We start from the raw sequence: 15,681 nt of genomic DNA on the forward strand, positions 1-15,681 counted from the left end.
GAACATACTAGACACATGTTGTTTGGTAGTTTCTATAAGTGTAGACTACAAGCAGGCAGTTTTCATATCGGGTTTCAAATTACCTAGTTTTTAACATCATCCACTTCCGCGTTTGGTTGTTGGATTTATCATTCCTTTAGAAGGAAGAGACTAAATTAGCGACGCGCGTATAAAGTTGGTAATATTCAATCATACCGGCACACAATTTCTGACATTTCAAGTGTTAACGCGGAAACTACTCTCTATTACCACTTCCTTGTTAAAGTCTCTTTGGTTTAGTGTCTACTTGAATGCTCAAATTAAATTTCGTCGTCTTTGCGTTCAGTTCTGTATGCAGCAGTGCACTTTTGAGGCTGCATTGCTGCATTGTCATTCGTCTTAAGGCTTGAGAACATTGCACCCTGTTAATACTTGCACTGTATCAGCAATGATTTGCATTTTTGCTGCGACCAAAATCGGATTTCGCAGATTTTCGTTGATCACTTCATCACCTTCGCACATTTGTTTGGACTATGCCCCTGAAATATAGACCTGTGTAACTCGTGACCGAGTATCCATACGTCATCGAGTACTTGCTTGTGTGAACATGCGGCTGGATCAGTTGTCTGCTAATCACGGGTCTGATTTGTCTCGTCCTCCGAATGTTGTCATGTACGTATATACCTGTAGTTTTAGAGTATTTGGAACTTTTCATGGAGCGATAATTATTCCGACCTCATTGGTCGATGTTGAATTGAACTTCTAATGCAATTCTGATGAGAAGTCAGTTTGTCTACTGAATGATAAAGCTATAGCCATGAAGTATTAGTGTCCGCTAAGCGCCAACGTGGGGAATCGACCTAGTAATCGATTTATGTTTTCGACTGTTGCAACGCCTTCATAGATATGAATTGAAACAGATAGACACACTATCTCTCAAATGATAGGGTGCATCATGTCTTCGCCCTGGTCTGTCAAAACTCCGTCTGAAAAATGGCTGCCACGACTGGACTAACCTCAGATCGTTTCCATCTTCCTAGACTGACCATTGTTCAAAGCATGAAGCACGCCAGTCCGCACTGAGCTGAATACATCGATTAGAATGGCGTCTACTTCTCGCTTCTGAGGGCTGGCTTCTTAGGCTCTGTTAGTGTGCTTGTAAGGTATTGTTATTCACGAACTCTCAATTACGTAACAAGTTTACCATCCCACAATATCCACTAACATAGTTGAGAACTGTCTGTAGTTTACCGGCTATTTAACAAACTACATGTACAATGTGAAGCCATTGCATTTACTGATCTCATCAGAATTGACAACAATCAATTACTTCATATTTGGAGGATGAAAGGGAGCAACATTCAAAGGTTTTCTTAAACGCTGACTCTGTGATTTTAATGGTATAACATGTGATGTATCATCGTAGACGATGATATTGTGTGAAACTTCTAAACATACACAGGAATCACACAAGATTATCAGGGCCACATATCATAATGTGTGAAGAGCTTGATGGACTTGGATACAGATTATAAAGCAGATGATCGAGGGTGTCGTCGAAAGCCTGTTTGACCAGCAAGTGCATCACTGCGGAAAGGATAATAATACGAACAAGAAGTAAACAATCTGACGAGAGCAACGACCTGTTTGGTCAGCCCATCCGAGGCATAATGGCCATTTGCTGCCCATGGCGAAAACGAGATCGATATGACGATATCGATGATCGGTACGAGCGGATCTCGCAGACACCGAATGAATCGTCTTCTCTACTAGGAAATGGGTAAGTCACCAACTTCTTACACTGAATGATGCTGTCAGCTTAGTATTTGATATGTTGCTTATAACTTTTTTTTCCCTTACAAATGAAATAAAGTTATGGTCTCGGGCTACTGAACAAAATGGAATTATGCTCGATAGCACTGCACAAATTATTTGTCATAGCACATCGTCAAAATCGTAATGATCCAATGATTATTACGTCATAGCACTTCATTATGTTAAATTGGTATGTAATTCAGAATACACAGTTAATTTCGACATAACATAGAATATAATATATCTAATATAATCATATCGCGTAATATTATGTTCATTATTATGCATACGAAACACATCTTTTTCTATTGTCCCTTCGAACAATTTTTTCAAACTATGCTTTTGTTGTATTTTTCTTGCTTAGACGAGTCGGCTATATACCCGATCAACATCCCAAGTAAGCAACACTTATCTTTGCCAAAAACCCACCACGTTATCTGCAGGTCTCTATCATTGTTTAACGGGCCTGGGAGATTTATTTTTCAACGCTTTTATAGTCGTCTCACTCGTAATTCACGGTCCATGGGGTACCATTGATAGCATTGTACGCATCTATCAAAGCCAGATTATTACCCAGGCATGTTGAAGTGCATAAAATCTATACCTGGATGATCAACTTTAAGCCATCTAAAGAGAATGAAACCGAGATAAAACCATGTTGGTTGAGTGAGTGCAAGAATCTTAAAAATAATAGGAACACATCTGTGAAGTTTCAGGAAAATCGGAGAGTTGGTTCAAAAAGTTGTCATTTCTGTTTGACGACTCTACAACATTTCGTGACGTCATTCATAGACACGATATATAAAGAAAATACAACATACTGAAAAAGTATGTGATTTTATTGCAGAAACTTATTGCCCTTGCAGAAAACTGGACATTATTGACATCAGTATCAAGAGAAAGAAATGTGTACTTTTGATCTTTTAAATGAAATTTTGTCGAATTCTATTCAGTTGTAATTCTATTAATATACTATAATATTATTTTCATTATACGATTGTCCATGCAATACGGCAGCTTTGTTGTTGTTGTTGTTGTTGTTGTTGTTGTTAATCTAAAGAAAGAAAGAAGAGAGAAAAAATGGGGCCCTATACAAATAATTTGCCAAAGACAGCACTTAACATAGAACAAACATTATAAATCTTAGAGAGATATAAACAAGAATATTAAATATACCAAGTCTCCACGAGCTTTGATAACTGCTGTACTTTTCAATCCAGCAATGGCGGCGCTGAATCTTTAAAAAAAAAAATCGAACTTTTCAACTGATTGTCAGCTTTTTCTCAAATGCCACCACACTTGTTTTTTTTTATTGCTAATATTGCCGCATTTACGCAATCCATACTGTATATATATGTATATACGTATATATATATATATAGATAATGTGGCATTATCCCCCTTTATGACAGTGTGGAAAAACAACGCAGTGTGGCAGCAGAAGAACTGAAGCCATAGTATACGCATTTCAGAGGAAATCTCCTTTTGAGTTACATGTACCTAAATAGCTCCCCATTCGCAACGTCAAATGTCATGTTACACGTATAGACAGGCCTGAAACATGGTGAAAGTAGAGTATTTTCACACACACACACACACGCACACACAAAACCAAGCTAACAAACCCTAGCCTATACAAAGAACATAGTGTATTATGTGCCATGACTCGGTATCTTCATGTGAACGCTGACTTAAGTGACAATGTTTTAATAACTCTTCATAGTTCACACCTCTATCTTACTAACCACACCCTACACCTGAACCCGCAGAGGTCGGTGATAACGTTGACTCCCTGTGGTCAGAAATACGTTAGATTTTTCTAAGTTAGTTTTGAAACCACACCGACCATTTATATCATTTAATAAATGACGTCAGAATGGATAGCTCTTGTCTTGATGGTATTGTTTTCATACAAAATATCAATCCATAGATAATTGCAAATCTTTCCTTGCTGTTGCCGTACCTTCCAGTGTGAAGGAATTTCTCTTGATAGTGTGCTCTTATCCGTGTTAAAAAACTGCATGTCTCGCAATACGCTGCAGTGCCGTCCTTCTTCTTTAAAGGGGATGGCTAGTAACTGATCAGTGGGAATCAGTGGGAATACAGGGGGATGATTGTTCCAATCCTTGTGGGATTCATTTCAGAGTACATTATATCTATTGTTGGGTGAAAATTATTTGCTTCAGAATGGTCACATATTCAAGTAATGTGCTGTTTGCTTTTTCCAGGTTAGCATGCTTGTACAGTGACGGGGCATTAAACTGCACATTACTTGAATATGAGACCGTTCTGAAGCAAATAATTTTCACACAACAATAAATATATATAATCATGTACTCTTAAATGAATCCCACAAGGATTGGAACAATCATCCCCCTGTATTCCCACTGATTCCCACTGATCAGTTACTAGCCATCCCCTTTAACGTGCTTGTTTTGTATCTAGGATCGCTCTCTTTGATGACGGCAAAACCGATATACCTCCCATACATACTACATACATACATACATACAACATCTTTGTGTGTCTACTCTAATAGTACCAGTTACCACTACTGTCTTGGTTATTTACTTAGTGCTGAATAAGCATCCTTCCTTCATCTAGCTATCACTGTTGTAGCGTTGTTTCTACAGTACTTCTAAAAACTGTATACATGTTTCAGTTCCATTCTTGCTGCTCATCTTAATATTTGTTACAAAATTTTTCACTGTTGCAAAGCCACTCTGTAGTGTCCTGTGCTGAAAACGTTCTTACTGTATTGTTGTTCTGTCATGGATCTGTTATAGATTTTTGCTCGCCCTATAATAGAGAATTGCTGTTGCGTGTCATTGTTCGTTTGGTTTCCCTTTTTGTATAATAATGTGATCACCAGTCTTTGTCCACCGAAACAAACATGTGTTGCAATAAGCAAAGACATACAGTGTTAATTAGTTTTGTCACGTGTTGAATTGCAGTATCAACGCGGAAGTAAAATCGGAAGATGCCATAGTTAAATGGATGACATAGTTTTGGTTGAGTTGGGGATTCAGTTGTGTTTTTTTTTGCAGTATATTTAGAGACCACTTAGATAAAATGTTAAAGAGCATACGATTTTTAGAGGAATTTAAAGTTTATTTGAATAAAATTGGTTTTAAAATGGCTGTGATATTCAGAAACAAAGACAGCCTAATAAACGGTTTGGATTCACCTTTTATTGGGACCACTCTGTTTTACTTTGTTTTTGGATATCTCACCCATTTCGAAACGAATTTTCATCAAATAAACTTCAAATTGTTCTTTTCATTTAATGCTCTCAAATATTTCATAAGTGGTTTTTAATCATCTCGTATAACAAGTCGAAACCTGAATCCCCATCTCAACCAAAACTATACCATTCTTTTAAAGGTACATTTGCACACATGATATGCGCGCTGATTTTAGTTTCTGTCACCTTACGAAATGAAGACGTTTTGCCATCGTATATCAACTATTGAAATACACGTTACATTGTTTATATGTTTTCTAGATGACGTCAGGGATCAGCAGTCAAGTTTTTCCATAGTAACAAAACTCACACGCAATCTGATGCAAATCACTCTCATTTCTTAGAAAACAAATCAGCAAATATGAAAATATACGAGATACTGCCTAGTAAAATACAGTTGCGCTTATCAATACATTGCAGGGAATGGCTGGACGACCATAATCATTCTCGTTGTAAATCAGCCTGCCCTATCTTTTTTTACTGGTGGCATTGTCATGCTGGTGAAGACAAATAAGAGAAAAGAATAATTACAATTACATTTAATCATGTCCAACTGCATTCACCTGGCTTTCATAGATTAAATTTTAAAAAAAGAAAGAAAGAAGGTAGCATCAGTAGTATGATGTCGATGTTACCTGCTACATTATCCTGTCCAGTGTGTGTGTTAAAGAGGACATCCACCCCAAATAATCACACGTCAAATAAAAGAAGAAAATATTCCCTACAGAACGATATAAAAATGACAAAAATCGGATAAGAAATAAGAAAGATATGACATTTTAAAAATTTCATTTTTTTCGGAAAACATTTCTTGACCAATCCTTTTGAATATTCAAATCAGCAATATGACGATGTCATGTTCTCACAATTTTATATTTTATGTACAGAAATTACAAAAATCTCATGTTTCAGCTGAATGAATATAAAACTTGTCTTAAAACCACCCGAAATAAAAAAAGAACAAATGTTAACTCTGACATTATCTTGATATGGGAACATGCTTTTATTTGTACTAGCTACAAATAAAAATTTTCCGAATTGTATTACATCGTATAATATACAATACAAATTGTGAGGGTATGACATCATCAACTCGTTCATTTGAATATTCAAAAGGACTGGTCAAAAAATGTTTTCAAAAAAATATTGAAATTTCAAAATATTATATCTTCCTTAGTTATTGTTCGATTTTTGTCATTTTTGTACCATTCTAAGTAGGATAAGGAATATTTTTGCCTTTCTTTTGAAGTTTGTTCATTTTTGTGGTTGATTTCTTCCTTTTAATGGTGACCATATCATAATTGGTTGATGACATATCCAGACATCAGCGGTAAGTGTGTCATGATAACACTAGCAAAGCTGGCATGAGGTTAGAGTTTGTCTCCAATCAGTTCTTGTCATGTTCTTGTCAACATGTTTTAAAAAACTGCAAACATGGCATGTCCTTTAAACTTTGCGATATGACATGTTAACTACAGATCCCTGCATGTGCAACCCTTATTGTATGCTCATGGTCCAAACATATCCTACATCAATTTGCATTAATTGTACATATGGAATAATTCCCGTGTTTGTTGTCCTATTCCTTCCCAGTCCTTTTGAGTCACGACTTTGATGCTTGACCTAACCATCTCTTTTTATATTTTAAATAACTTGATAATTGTTTTGACAGTGACGGGACGCTGGTCGACGCCTACATCGCCAGTTACCGATCATGGGAGGACGACGTCAATCTCTGGTCCGACCCATACGACATCACTCACACGAGATGTGATCAGGACAAGGAACTCGATTCGCTCATCAGGAAGTGGCGGACTACGGCTTCACAGTCGGTACGGGCAACGCAGCAGCCACGTAGTCGTTCCTCAATAAATGTGATCACACAAACAGCAGTCATCATTTGAGCAGCAAAAGGGCTTAGTTATTATAACGCTGCACATTGTCTACAGAGTTAAAAACCATCTGGCTCTTAAGTCACCATGTATTCTAATCATAGATTGATTTTTGCATAGAGCACTGTTGACGATTATTGGTCCGAACCTTGAGGGAGCATACATTGTTGGGCCATTATCGTCTGTGAATAAATGGTTGGCTGATACTGTTACAATGTTAATAATGGTGAAGTCCTCTGAGAGAACAGTGCATACACCGCAAAGACTGTCATTGTTCCTTTGTTATTATCATTGTTTATATGTACCAAAATATGGATCGAGAATAATGTTGGGAATCGTTTTGTCCTTGTTTGTACGTCAAAATAATCATCATGAATATTTTCAAAGGTCAAGTATTCGAAGTGTGCTTTCAGGAGGAAAGTTTTCACTCTCTTTTTGCGCGTTTGTACAGGCCATGTATCGTGTAACCCTTTATTATTTAAGTTTTCTGTACAATTTCCTCTCGACTTTTCTACTAAAAAGTCATATCTGAAAGTTAACCAATACCGGCCTGACGTCATTACTTACTTTCTGTTAGGAAGCTTCATCATTCCAAATCTTTACAAACTAATCAAGTGCAGTCATCTTAGTCATTCATTTCCGACATAGATCATTCCATACTTAATTCTTATCAGAGCCTAGTTTCTTCATGTTTGAGTAAAGTTAACTTCTGGGTGCAAAGTGGTCTACTCAGATGCATGCTTGGGGGAGGCCAAATCAAATAAAGATAAGGACATGCCGAAGAGGAACCAAAGTCTGCGTTGCATGACCTTTTAACTTTCAAACAATCATCTCTAGAAGATATTTTGTTTGTTAACTGTTTGAAACTTTTAATCAGCAAGTTTGTGACGACAAACGTGACAAACTGCACGTATTTTTGAATGAGCATGAATAGCTTGATATCAATATTCTTTTTCATATTTCCGCTATTTTCCCCTCGTTTCCCTTTGATTGTTTCTGCCTTTGGTCTTCATGTAAAGAGGTTGTAGGCATCAATGTTTAGGGGTTCTTTACATTACATTCCTCGTATTGATTTCGTTATTATTGTGGTTGGGATTTTCTTTCTATAAGACCTTGAAGATACCTTTACCCTTTTTTTCGACCTCATAGATCGATAAGTCGACGACGAACGTATTCCCAGAATATCTTTTGCGCGATATCGTGACCTTCAAATTCAGACCATGAATGATAAATAATTGTTACCCCTACGTAATCAAGTGTGGTGTAGATACACTGGAATAAAGTTAAACACTCATTTTAACCCATGTACTATCCTATACGGCGTCTGGCAACAAGACGAGACAATCACGACAATATTCACGAAAGCTCTGTTGTATAAATAATGACACGGTTAAAAATATTTGCCCAGAATTGATTTCTCAACAGTGATATATAGATGCCCCGAGAAGAAGTCCGAGGGCATATAACACTGCTGAAAAATCATCGAGGGCAAATAGTTTTAACCGTGACGAGAAAAAACGCCTAATTTTGTTTCATATTATACCTCGTCCCATTTAACTTTTCAGATATTCATGCAAAATTAAGGTAATGGATATGAAATTGTGGTGCTACCGGTCAGAAAATTAGGAAAAGTATCATTTATTTTCACAATGCGAAAACAAAGATACGCGCTCAAGATACCTTTGAGCAGCAATACGCAAATATCTATACGCGATGACTGCTAGATGGCTGCTTGGCAGTATATCTAAAATTATTGACTGCACCTCTGACCAATCAGAATCGAGGTTCATCTAATGAGGTATATAAAGAGAATATTACTTTCAGTTTCCTCTCTTTGTCAGTAAGAACGTATTGGACAGAGGACATATTTTTGATGAGTGCCCTATATAATTACAGCTGCTTTCTATTCTTTGACAATGATGTGTTTTGGTCCATTGTTGCTACATCTTTTTTTTTTTTGTTTCGGTATCATTCTTTATTTCAATTCAGGTCATTTTCATTTCATGTAATGTCATTATTTTGTCACTTGTAGATACTTGTATAGTCAACCACTTAGTTCAGCAAACATGTCCAAACATGTCATGCTCTGGGGGAAATCAAGAATGTAAAAATAAAACAACATTTTTATTCCTTCCAGGAAAAGAAGACCATATATGAAAAGATCCAGGCCATCAGGCAGACAAGGAAACGAGTCCAAGAAAGATGGCTCAAAGTCCTCATAAAACTTGGTAAGTCTTCCTAGAAAAACGAATTGATATCTGTACATAGTGTAAGTCCACATCCGTTACCATGGTGAGGGATGCCAATAAACTCGTCTCTTTCTCTCCTCCCCGTCCCCTGACATCCTCCCCCATTCCGTTTGATTTATGTCTTTCTTATTTAACTTTCCTTCTTTTCAAAGTGGTGCTGCTGCTGGTAGTGGTGGGAGGGACTTGTAATGGTTTGTCATTTGTTTGTTTGTTTGTTTGTTTGTTTGCTTTTAAGACTCCCAATGACCAGAGGGATGGATATAGGACAATCTGTCTGCATACTCAATCGATTTTTTTTTTAATTCTCTCTCGGTCATGTTATAGTTTTCGTACGATTGCGTTTCTTATCGTCTTTCTCATATATGGTTGTGTTAAAGTCAGTACAGCTGTAGAGCACACTGGAGCCACTGTAGCAAAGAGTTGGGAGGTTGCAGTGTGTATCGCAGAATGTCTTACACACTACTAGAGTTGGCAAATTCTATCACAGAAAAGCTATTTTTGTATGCCCTTGCTGCACATCAATAAATAATAGGGTTTTTTTTTTTCTGCTCTTTATTTCCCCCGTCCATCTGTACCTACGTCCAGGTTTCGAAGCCGACGCTGGCCGGCTGGTGTCGATAAGCAGGGCCTCGGGCATGGCCGCTCCCGAGCCGCCGACTGAAAAGGCCACGGACTTCCATCACCTGCTCGTCTACCAGACCGAGATTTTCGGGGATGCGGAGGTGCAGGACAGACGGTACACCATCATCCTGGTGAGGCGCTAATTGTCGTAATTTTCCTAATTTCTCATTGACACAGTAGGCAGTAATACATAAAGGTTACTTTTAACAAGAGCTCTAGCATTTTTGTTTTTTCAAAGCCCACTCAGTTCTAATAAATCTAATGTAATAATCCTGATAACCACGACAGAATGAGAATTGGTGGTGGGGGTAATGATAATGAGCAGTGATGAGTGTAAATGATGTTAGTATTATGATAATGTCGTAAGATGGTAATATATAAATACCAGTGATGATAAATGATGTTAGTATTATGATAATGTCGTAAGATGGCAATATATAAATACCAGAGATGATAATCATAAGAATGGTAATTCAATATTATGATAGGCCTACATGTAGCAGTAATTTATAACAGTTTTGAAAATATTAACACTGCTTATGGCTGATTTGCTCTTTTTTCTATCATTTTGATATGTTCAGGATCGGTTAATAGATCTGGACGTGGCTGATGACTTTATTCAACTCGCTAGACAAATGTATCCCAGGGAACCCGCAGGTCTGCAGCAGCAAATCTCTGTTTAATATGCATTTCTTTTTGCACCGAGAAAACCGAAGAGCGAGAAAACTGGAGAGTACGGAGGGTAAAAAGAGTGGTCGTGGACCATAACAATAAAACGTCTCGATCGCTCTATGTCGGTGAAGGCTATCCCTTCGAAATCTGGTGGGATTGGAAATGGACTAATGCAGACACGTGCCACCGCGGCAAGGAGAGGCTGGGATCACATGGCTGGAAGTGCATAGCTCTGGTACGTGGTCGCTGTGTCAAGCACTTGAACTAGAGCTGTAGGGTTCGAATCGCACAAGAGGTTGACGCCCGAATGTGCTGGCGTATGTGCTCTCATGCCGAGTTTAAACTTAATCAATGGGAGGCTACCAATGCGAAAATATGGACCTTTTTTATTTCTTTGTTGGCGTTTTCCATAATGCGGAAATAATGTATCATAATCAATGTCATTTGGAAGACACAGGGAAACTCTGTTCAGATTTTCTCTGCCTCCAAGAGCTTAGGTTTGATACTTTCATGCACCAGGAGAGAGACATCCGGAAGGTAATAGCCCTTATGGCTCAGTGGACTATGATCGCGGACTCTGGAGCACGAGGTCTCTGGTTCGAGTGTAATAGCAGCAGCGGTTTCGTCCTCAGCAAGGCACTTTAAAATATCCTCATTGCCTAGTCCTTCGCAAGGACTATAGGCTCGTCGGTCACGTGGTAACTTGCTCATAAGTATTTAAGTACTTCCTCAGTGGCTAATTCAACGAAATCCAAGCACATGTACTGCTGTACACCTGCTGAAACGAAAGTCATTTCTGTCGTCAGTGAGGGCGCCCCTCCTTGAAAACCTGAAAAATACTTTACTCAACTTGCTTGTTTTCTCTCCCCCATATACTGTTGTTGTTCTCTTTAACGTGAATGTGATGTTCAGTGATAATTTCATTAACTTTTTTATAACCTTTTGAAGGAGATGGTATTCTATATTTTGTATTACTTGTAAGAATATTAAGACGCTTGTCATGACATAAGGATGTTGCAATAATCTTAGAGTGATAGTCGTATGAAATCGTAGGATTTATTTCGTTGAGAAAAAAAATTACCAGTTAGCATCTCTTTCCCACCAAGGAGGACTTTTAATTGAACACAGTTCAAGTAAATAAAGCTCCATTCTTCCCTCAACTTAGTGCTTTTTTTTCTATATGGATGATAATTCACTGAAATTGTGTGCCTTATCAGACGCAAGGCTTAATCAAACTACATTCATAGGACAGACAAAAGATCGCACTTTGACTCACCTTTGCCCAGCGAATCAACCACAGGTTTATTGTTTGTCGATGTTATACGCAACGATGTTTATCAGAGCCTCACCTTGACCCCCCCCCCCTTCTTAACATGTGTTGTACTCGATGCTATTAAGTATTGCATACAGCTACGTATGATACCAATAGTAGAAGACAAAATGATGAAGATAGGCCTTTGTCATAATATGTCTGTAGATCTTTATGATCTCACCCAGTACAGTCCTACGTATCAAATACATCACATACATTTAACAGATGATGGCATTCATTATTATCTTTCATCTTGAGGACAGAAATTTTGTAGCATCATATTGAGACGGAATGTTCCAGAGTATGTGCTTTCTCCATCTGTCTGTTTATTCATGCCGTAAATATATTATCATGTACTCGAATGATGACACGTTTACGATCACAATAAGCTCACGATATACTTGCATATCATAGTAAATGGTGCAAACTGACGCAAGTGTAAAAGTAAGATATCGTACAAACACAATATCTCGAGACAGTCCCTCCTCTTCTTGATGTTGTTTAAATTTGTTCAATTCATACCGTTCAAATGATAAGCGGCAATACCTTTTTATGTTCATGGTAACTTAAATGCAATGTAGGTTTTAATTCAAGCATATTTATACAATGTTACGTCTAAAAGACAGAAAGTGATGCTGGCACTCAAAATTGCATTTTGTGTTTTCCTTTTAAATTGATGATGGTAGTGTATGCTCTGACACCTATAATTATTATGAATGAAGATTGAAATACAGAAGTGACCACTGACTGAGAAAAGCATGATTTGTCACTTTTTTGCCTTTTAATGTGTTCTCACTGCATGCTCACTGTAATGTTGTTGTTTTGAATAGAAAAAGAAAAGAAAAGAGGGCTTCCGGCGAAACTTTTTGTCTAATATTTCGCATTTTCGTCGTTACCCAACTAAAATTGTGCTAAAACAGCGTTATTCCGCACATTTCTCATGCATAATTGTACATTTTGGAGCGAAAATCGACAGTCATGCAGACATACAAGAACTATTTGTTGGCTTTAAGAGTCACGTTACCGCTTACATCAAATCCCATGTCAACATGTCAAACATCAAACGTGATATTGTATTCACTTCAAAAGACATAAAAATAGAAGCATAAAATATCCATTAACAACTGTATTTTTCGAATTAAAATTCCTCCAGAAATTTCATAAAGCTCCAAGAATATGAATATCTGTCTTTGAAAATTTGTTGCTCTTTACTATTATTCGCGAATGAGTGTTCGTAGGCACTGGTCAGATCGCAGACATGAATTTACTATCGATTTGTACGTTGTTTGCCATATTCCTCATCTAGGTACCACAACCCTTCTTGCTTGAATCGTTCAACCTTAAGATCGTGGCCGATTATCCAGTTGTTGTGTACCATCACAGTCTCAACTCCTGAGTTTGCCGCCCTCCACTTAGGATCGAAGAAGAGGTTTCCATTTGGAAAGAGTGTTGGGTCCATAACGGCGCGTTTAAGGCCTTGCTGGTAGCGATCCTTCTTCAGCAGGTTGTTGAGAACCCTCTGGTCTGGTAGCGTCGGGTGTCGCCCCAGCTCCTTGACCCACTCCTTCACCAGTTTTATGCCCCATGGAGTCGAGCGATAGAGAGTGAACCCAGCGCAGTACACCGGAGGGTCGTGTTGGTCCTCTTGCAGCCAGACGTCGTGTTTGTCATCGAAGTACGGGAGGGGATTCTTTAGCCAAACGATGTCGACGTCCGAAAAGAGAACGTCGTGACCATTCTCGAGAAGACGGAGCACGTAGCTAGGTCGTTTGTTAACCAGTCGCTTGTATTCTGGCGAGTCGAAAAGCAACTTTTCACTTGGAGACTCCGCCTCGTCTGTGAGCAGGACATCGAGGTCGATGTCGGTGCGGTTGTTGAGGTAGTAATACGCGCTGTGATCCTCGGCTACTAGCGTGATTCCGCTGGAAATGCCGCACCGCTTGAGGCTCTCCAACCAGTTATCGGTAAAGTCTAGAAATGCCGAATTGGTCGAGGCCAAGATCACAGGGATAGATCGGTTCGTAGTTTTCCTTGGAAGGTCAACTCTAGAACGCTTTTTATGGCGGGATTTCCTGCCTCTGTCATTGCGATCTACAGTCATTTCTGCACTCTTCACTTTGAGGGGCAGTGGTGTAGCGTTTGGTCTATCTTTGGCTTTCGGTGTATCTGTTACAATCAGGTTTTTGATCTCCTTCTGTGGCAACAGATCGACTTCGTCAGATAGGGCATTTTTCTGAGCTAAGTCTTCTATCGATCCGGCATTCACCTGGTTGTCATCAAGATCAGAAATTGTTGTTGTAGTTTGTGTGTTGACGGTCTTTCCTTTTGAGTTTGCTTCTTCAGCCGAAAGCTTCCCGGCATCCGACGGAGCGACAGCGGTTTCAGCTGTGGCCCTTGATTTATCATCCTCACCCGATGACTGTGCAGGATGGTAGGTGGCTTCAGAGTACAGCGATTTCGGCATTAGTCGTCTGCTGTCCAAAGAGGCCGTCAGCCTCTCATGTAAGACTCCTGCCAGAGTAGAATTCAACAGGAAATATAATTAAAAAGAAATGCAAGAACTGATATATACACCACTAACTACCCCCCTAAAACACACACACACACCCACACACACACACACACACACACACCCACACACACACACACACACACACACACAAAGTATATGTTCTTATTGGCTTTGATGCATAATATCTGCAAGTAGTACGCCAGACGAAGAGAATGATAGAGGTTTCATCAAAATCTGACCTAAAACAGGGATTACAGTTCGTTATTTTGAAGGTTCGTTATTCCGAAAGTTCGTTAATCCTAAATTGAAATAATCGTTATTCCGAAGCTTAGTTAATCAGAAAACGAAATAAGGTACGTAATTACTAAAGTTCATTTGTACGCACCTTCTCTTCAATTTCAGATCATAACGAAGCTTATTTCATTATGTTTTGGATTAACGAAGCTTTTTACCAAGAATGTTCTTAAACTATTGACTATTTTGACTGTACACAGATGTTTTGACAATGTTTGTTATGACTTGCGTTATTGTTTGGTAAATCAAAATTTCATTTCATTTCAGTCTATCCAAAATTTGACAAAACTTTTATCATTCTGTTTTATATATATATATATATATATATATATATATATATATATATAAATCTTTAACATGGCGTGCATCTAATTGCATTTTAACAACTCTAATCTAATAAGGACGAGACCTGTTCATTGATAAAGCAAACAAGCCAACAACTCTCAAACAACGATATAATAACAACGTCAATTATGTTATAAATATTATACTAATTGGTCACTTTCATCACGACACTGCATCCCTGGTATTTCTTGGGATGAAAACTCATTCCTCAATAGTGATTTAGCGGGGAAAAAAGAATTGAAAAACGTAAAGAGCCAGAAAGTAATTTAATCCACTCAAAATGTCTAAAAGAAGCACCCAGTCGTCAATGGTAGGACACACGCTATTATTGATTATCGGGATCATCAGTCCTTATGATGACGTTACAAACATGCTCCTATCCAGTATGATTCCAACATTTCACAAGATAGTAATTTCGAGACGTCATTTTCTTCTTACCCAGTGCCACAAAAATGAGATAACAAGTTCATACAGGTCGCTGCGCATGGCTTTTAAAGTTGAGTGCCAAAGCGACTTGCAAAATGTTATCTGAAAAAAAAAAAAATATTTGATGTTTAAAGGGGTGGTAAAGTATTGGTTGAGATGAGGATTCAGCTTTTACATTGCGAGATACCTTGAAACCAATTTATGCCCTGATAAAGAGCATACAATTCTAAGAGGAATTAAAAGTGTATATGATGAAAATTGGTTTTGAAATGGCTGAGATATCCAACAACAAAGTAAAATAAAGCGAAAGTAAAAAAAGA

At 38.1% G+C, this 15,681-nt stretch overlaps 1 protein-coding gene across 6 annotated transcripts; it reads left to right on the forward strand.

The window, feature by feature from the left end:
* The first annotated feature begins 282 nt into the window (after positions 1 to 282).
* LOC139713939 (melanoregulin-like) lies at positions 283 to 14,092 on the forward strand. Of its 6 annotated transcripts, none has more exons than XM_071625667.1 (7): positions 285 to 1,142; positions 1,442 to 1,759; positions 2,159 to 2,191; positions 6,711 to 6,870; positions 9,068 to 9,158; positions 9,765 to 9,931; positions 10,382 to 14,092. In XM_071625667.1, exons 2-7 carry the CDS (start codon positions 1,650 to 1,652, stop codon positions 10,481 to 10,483), a joined length of 663 nt encoding a protein of 220 aa, XP_071481768.1. In that variant the 5' UTR covers positions 285 to 1,142; positions 1,442 to 1,649; the 3' UTR covers positions 10,484 to 14,092. The 6 variants fall into 6 exon arrangements, with proteins under 6 accessions (XP_071481792.1, XP_071481768.1, XP_071481775.1 ...); XM_071625674.1 differs by having other exon boundaries at positions 285 to 651; positions 927 to 1,759; XM_071625683.1 differs by having other exon boundaries at positions 285 to 651.
* Positions 14,093 to 15,681: the final 1,589 nt, after the last annotated feature.

Source organism: Diadema antillarum, unplaced genomic scaffold (genome assembly GCF_040938485.1).
Source record: "Diadema antillarum isolate AM-2024a unplaced genomic scaffold, OU_Dant_1.0 scf00000044, whole genome shotgun sequence".
Lineage (NCBI taxonomy): Eukaryota > Metazoa > Echinodermata > Echinoidea > Diadematoida > Diadematidae > Diadema > Diadema antillarum.

Excerpts from the sequence above, each read along its gene's own strand:
- LOC139713939 (XM_071625660.1), top strand. The coding sequence starts at position 1,650 with ATGGCCATTTGCTGCCCATGGCGAAAACGAGATCGATATGACGATATC. Across the intron at positions 9,159-9,764 it reads CAAAGTCCTCATAAAACTTG|GTTTCGAAGCCGACGCTGGC; the intron begins GTAAGTCTTCCT and ends ACCTACGTCCAG. Across the intron at positions 9,932-10,381 it reads GACGGTACACCATCATCCTG|GATCGGTTAATAGATCTGGA; the intron begins GTGAGGCGCTAA and ends TGATATGTTCAG.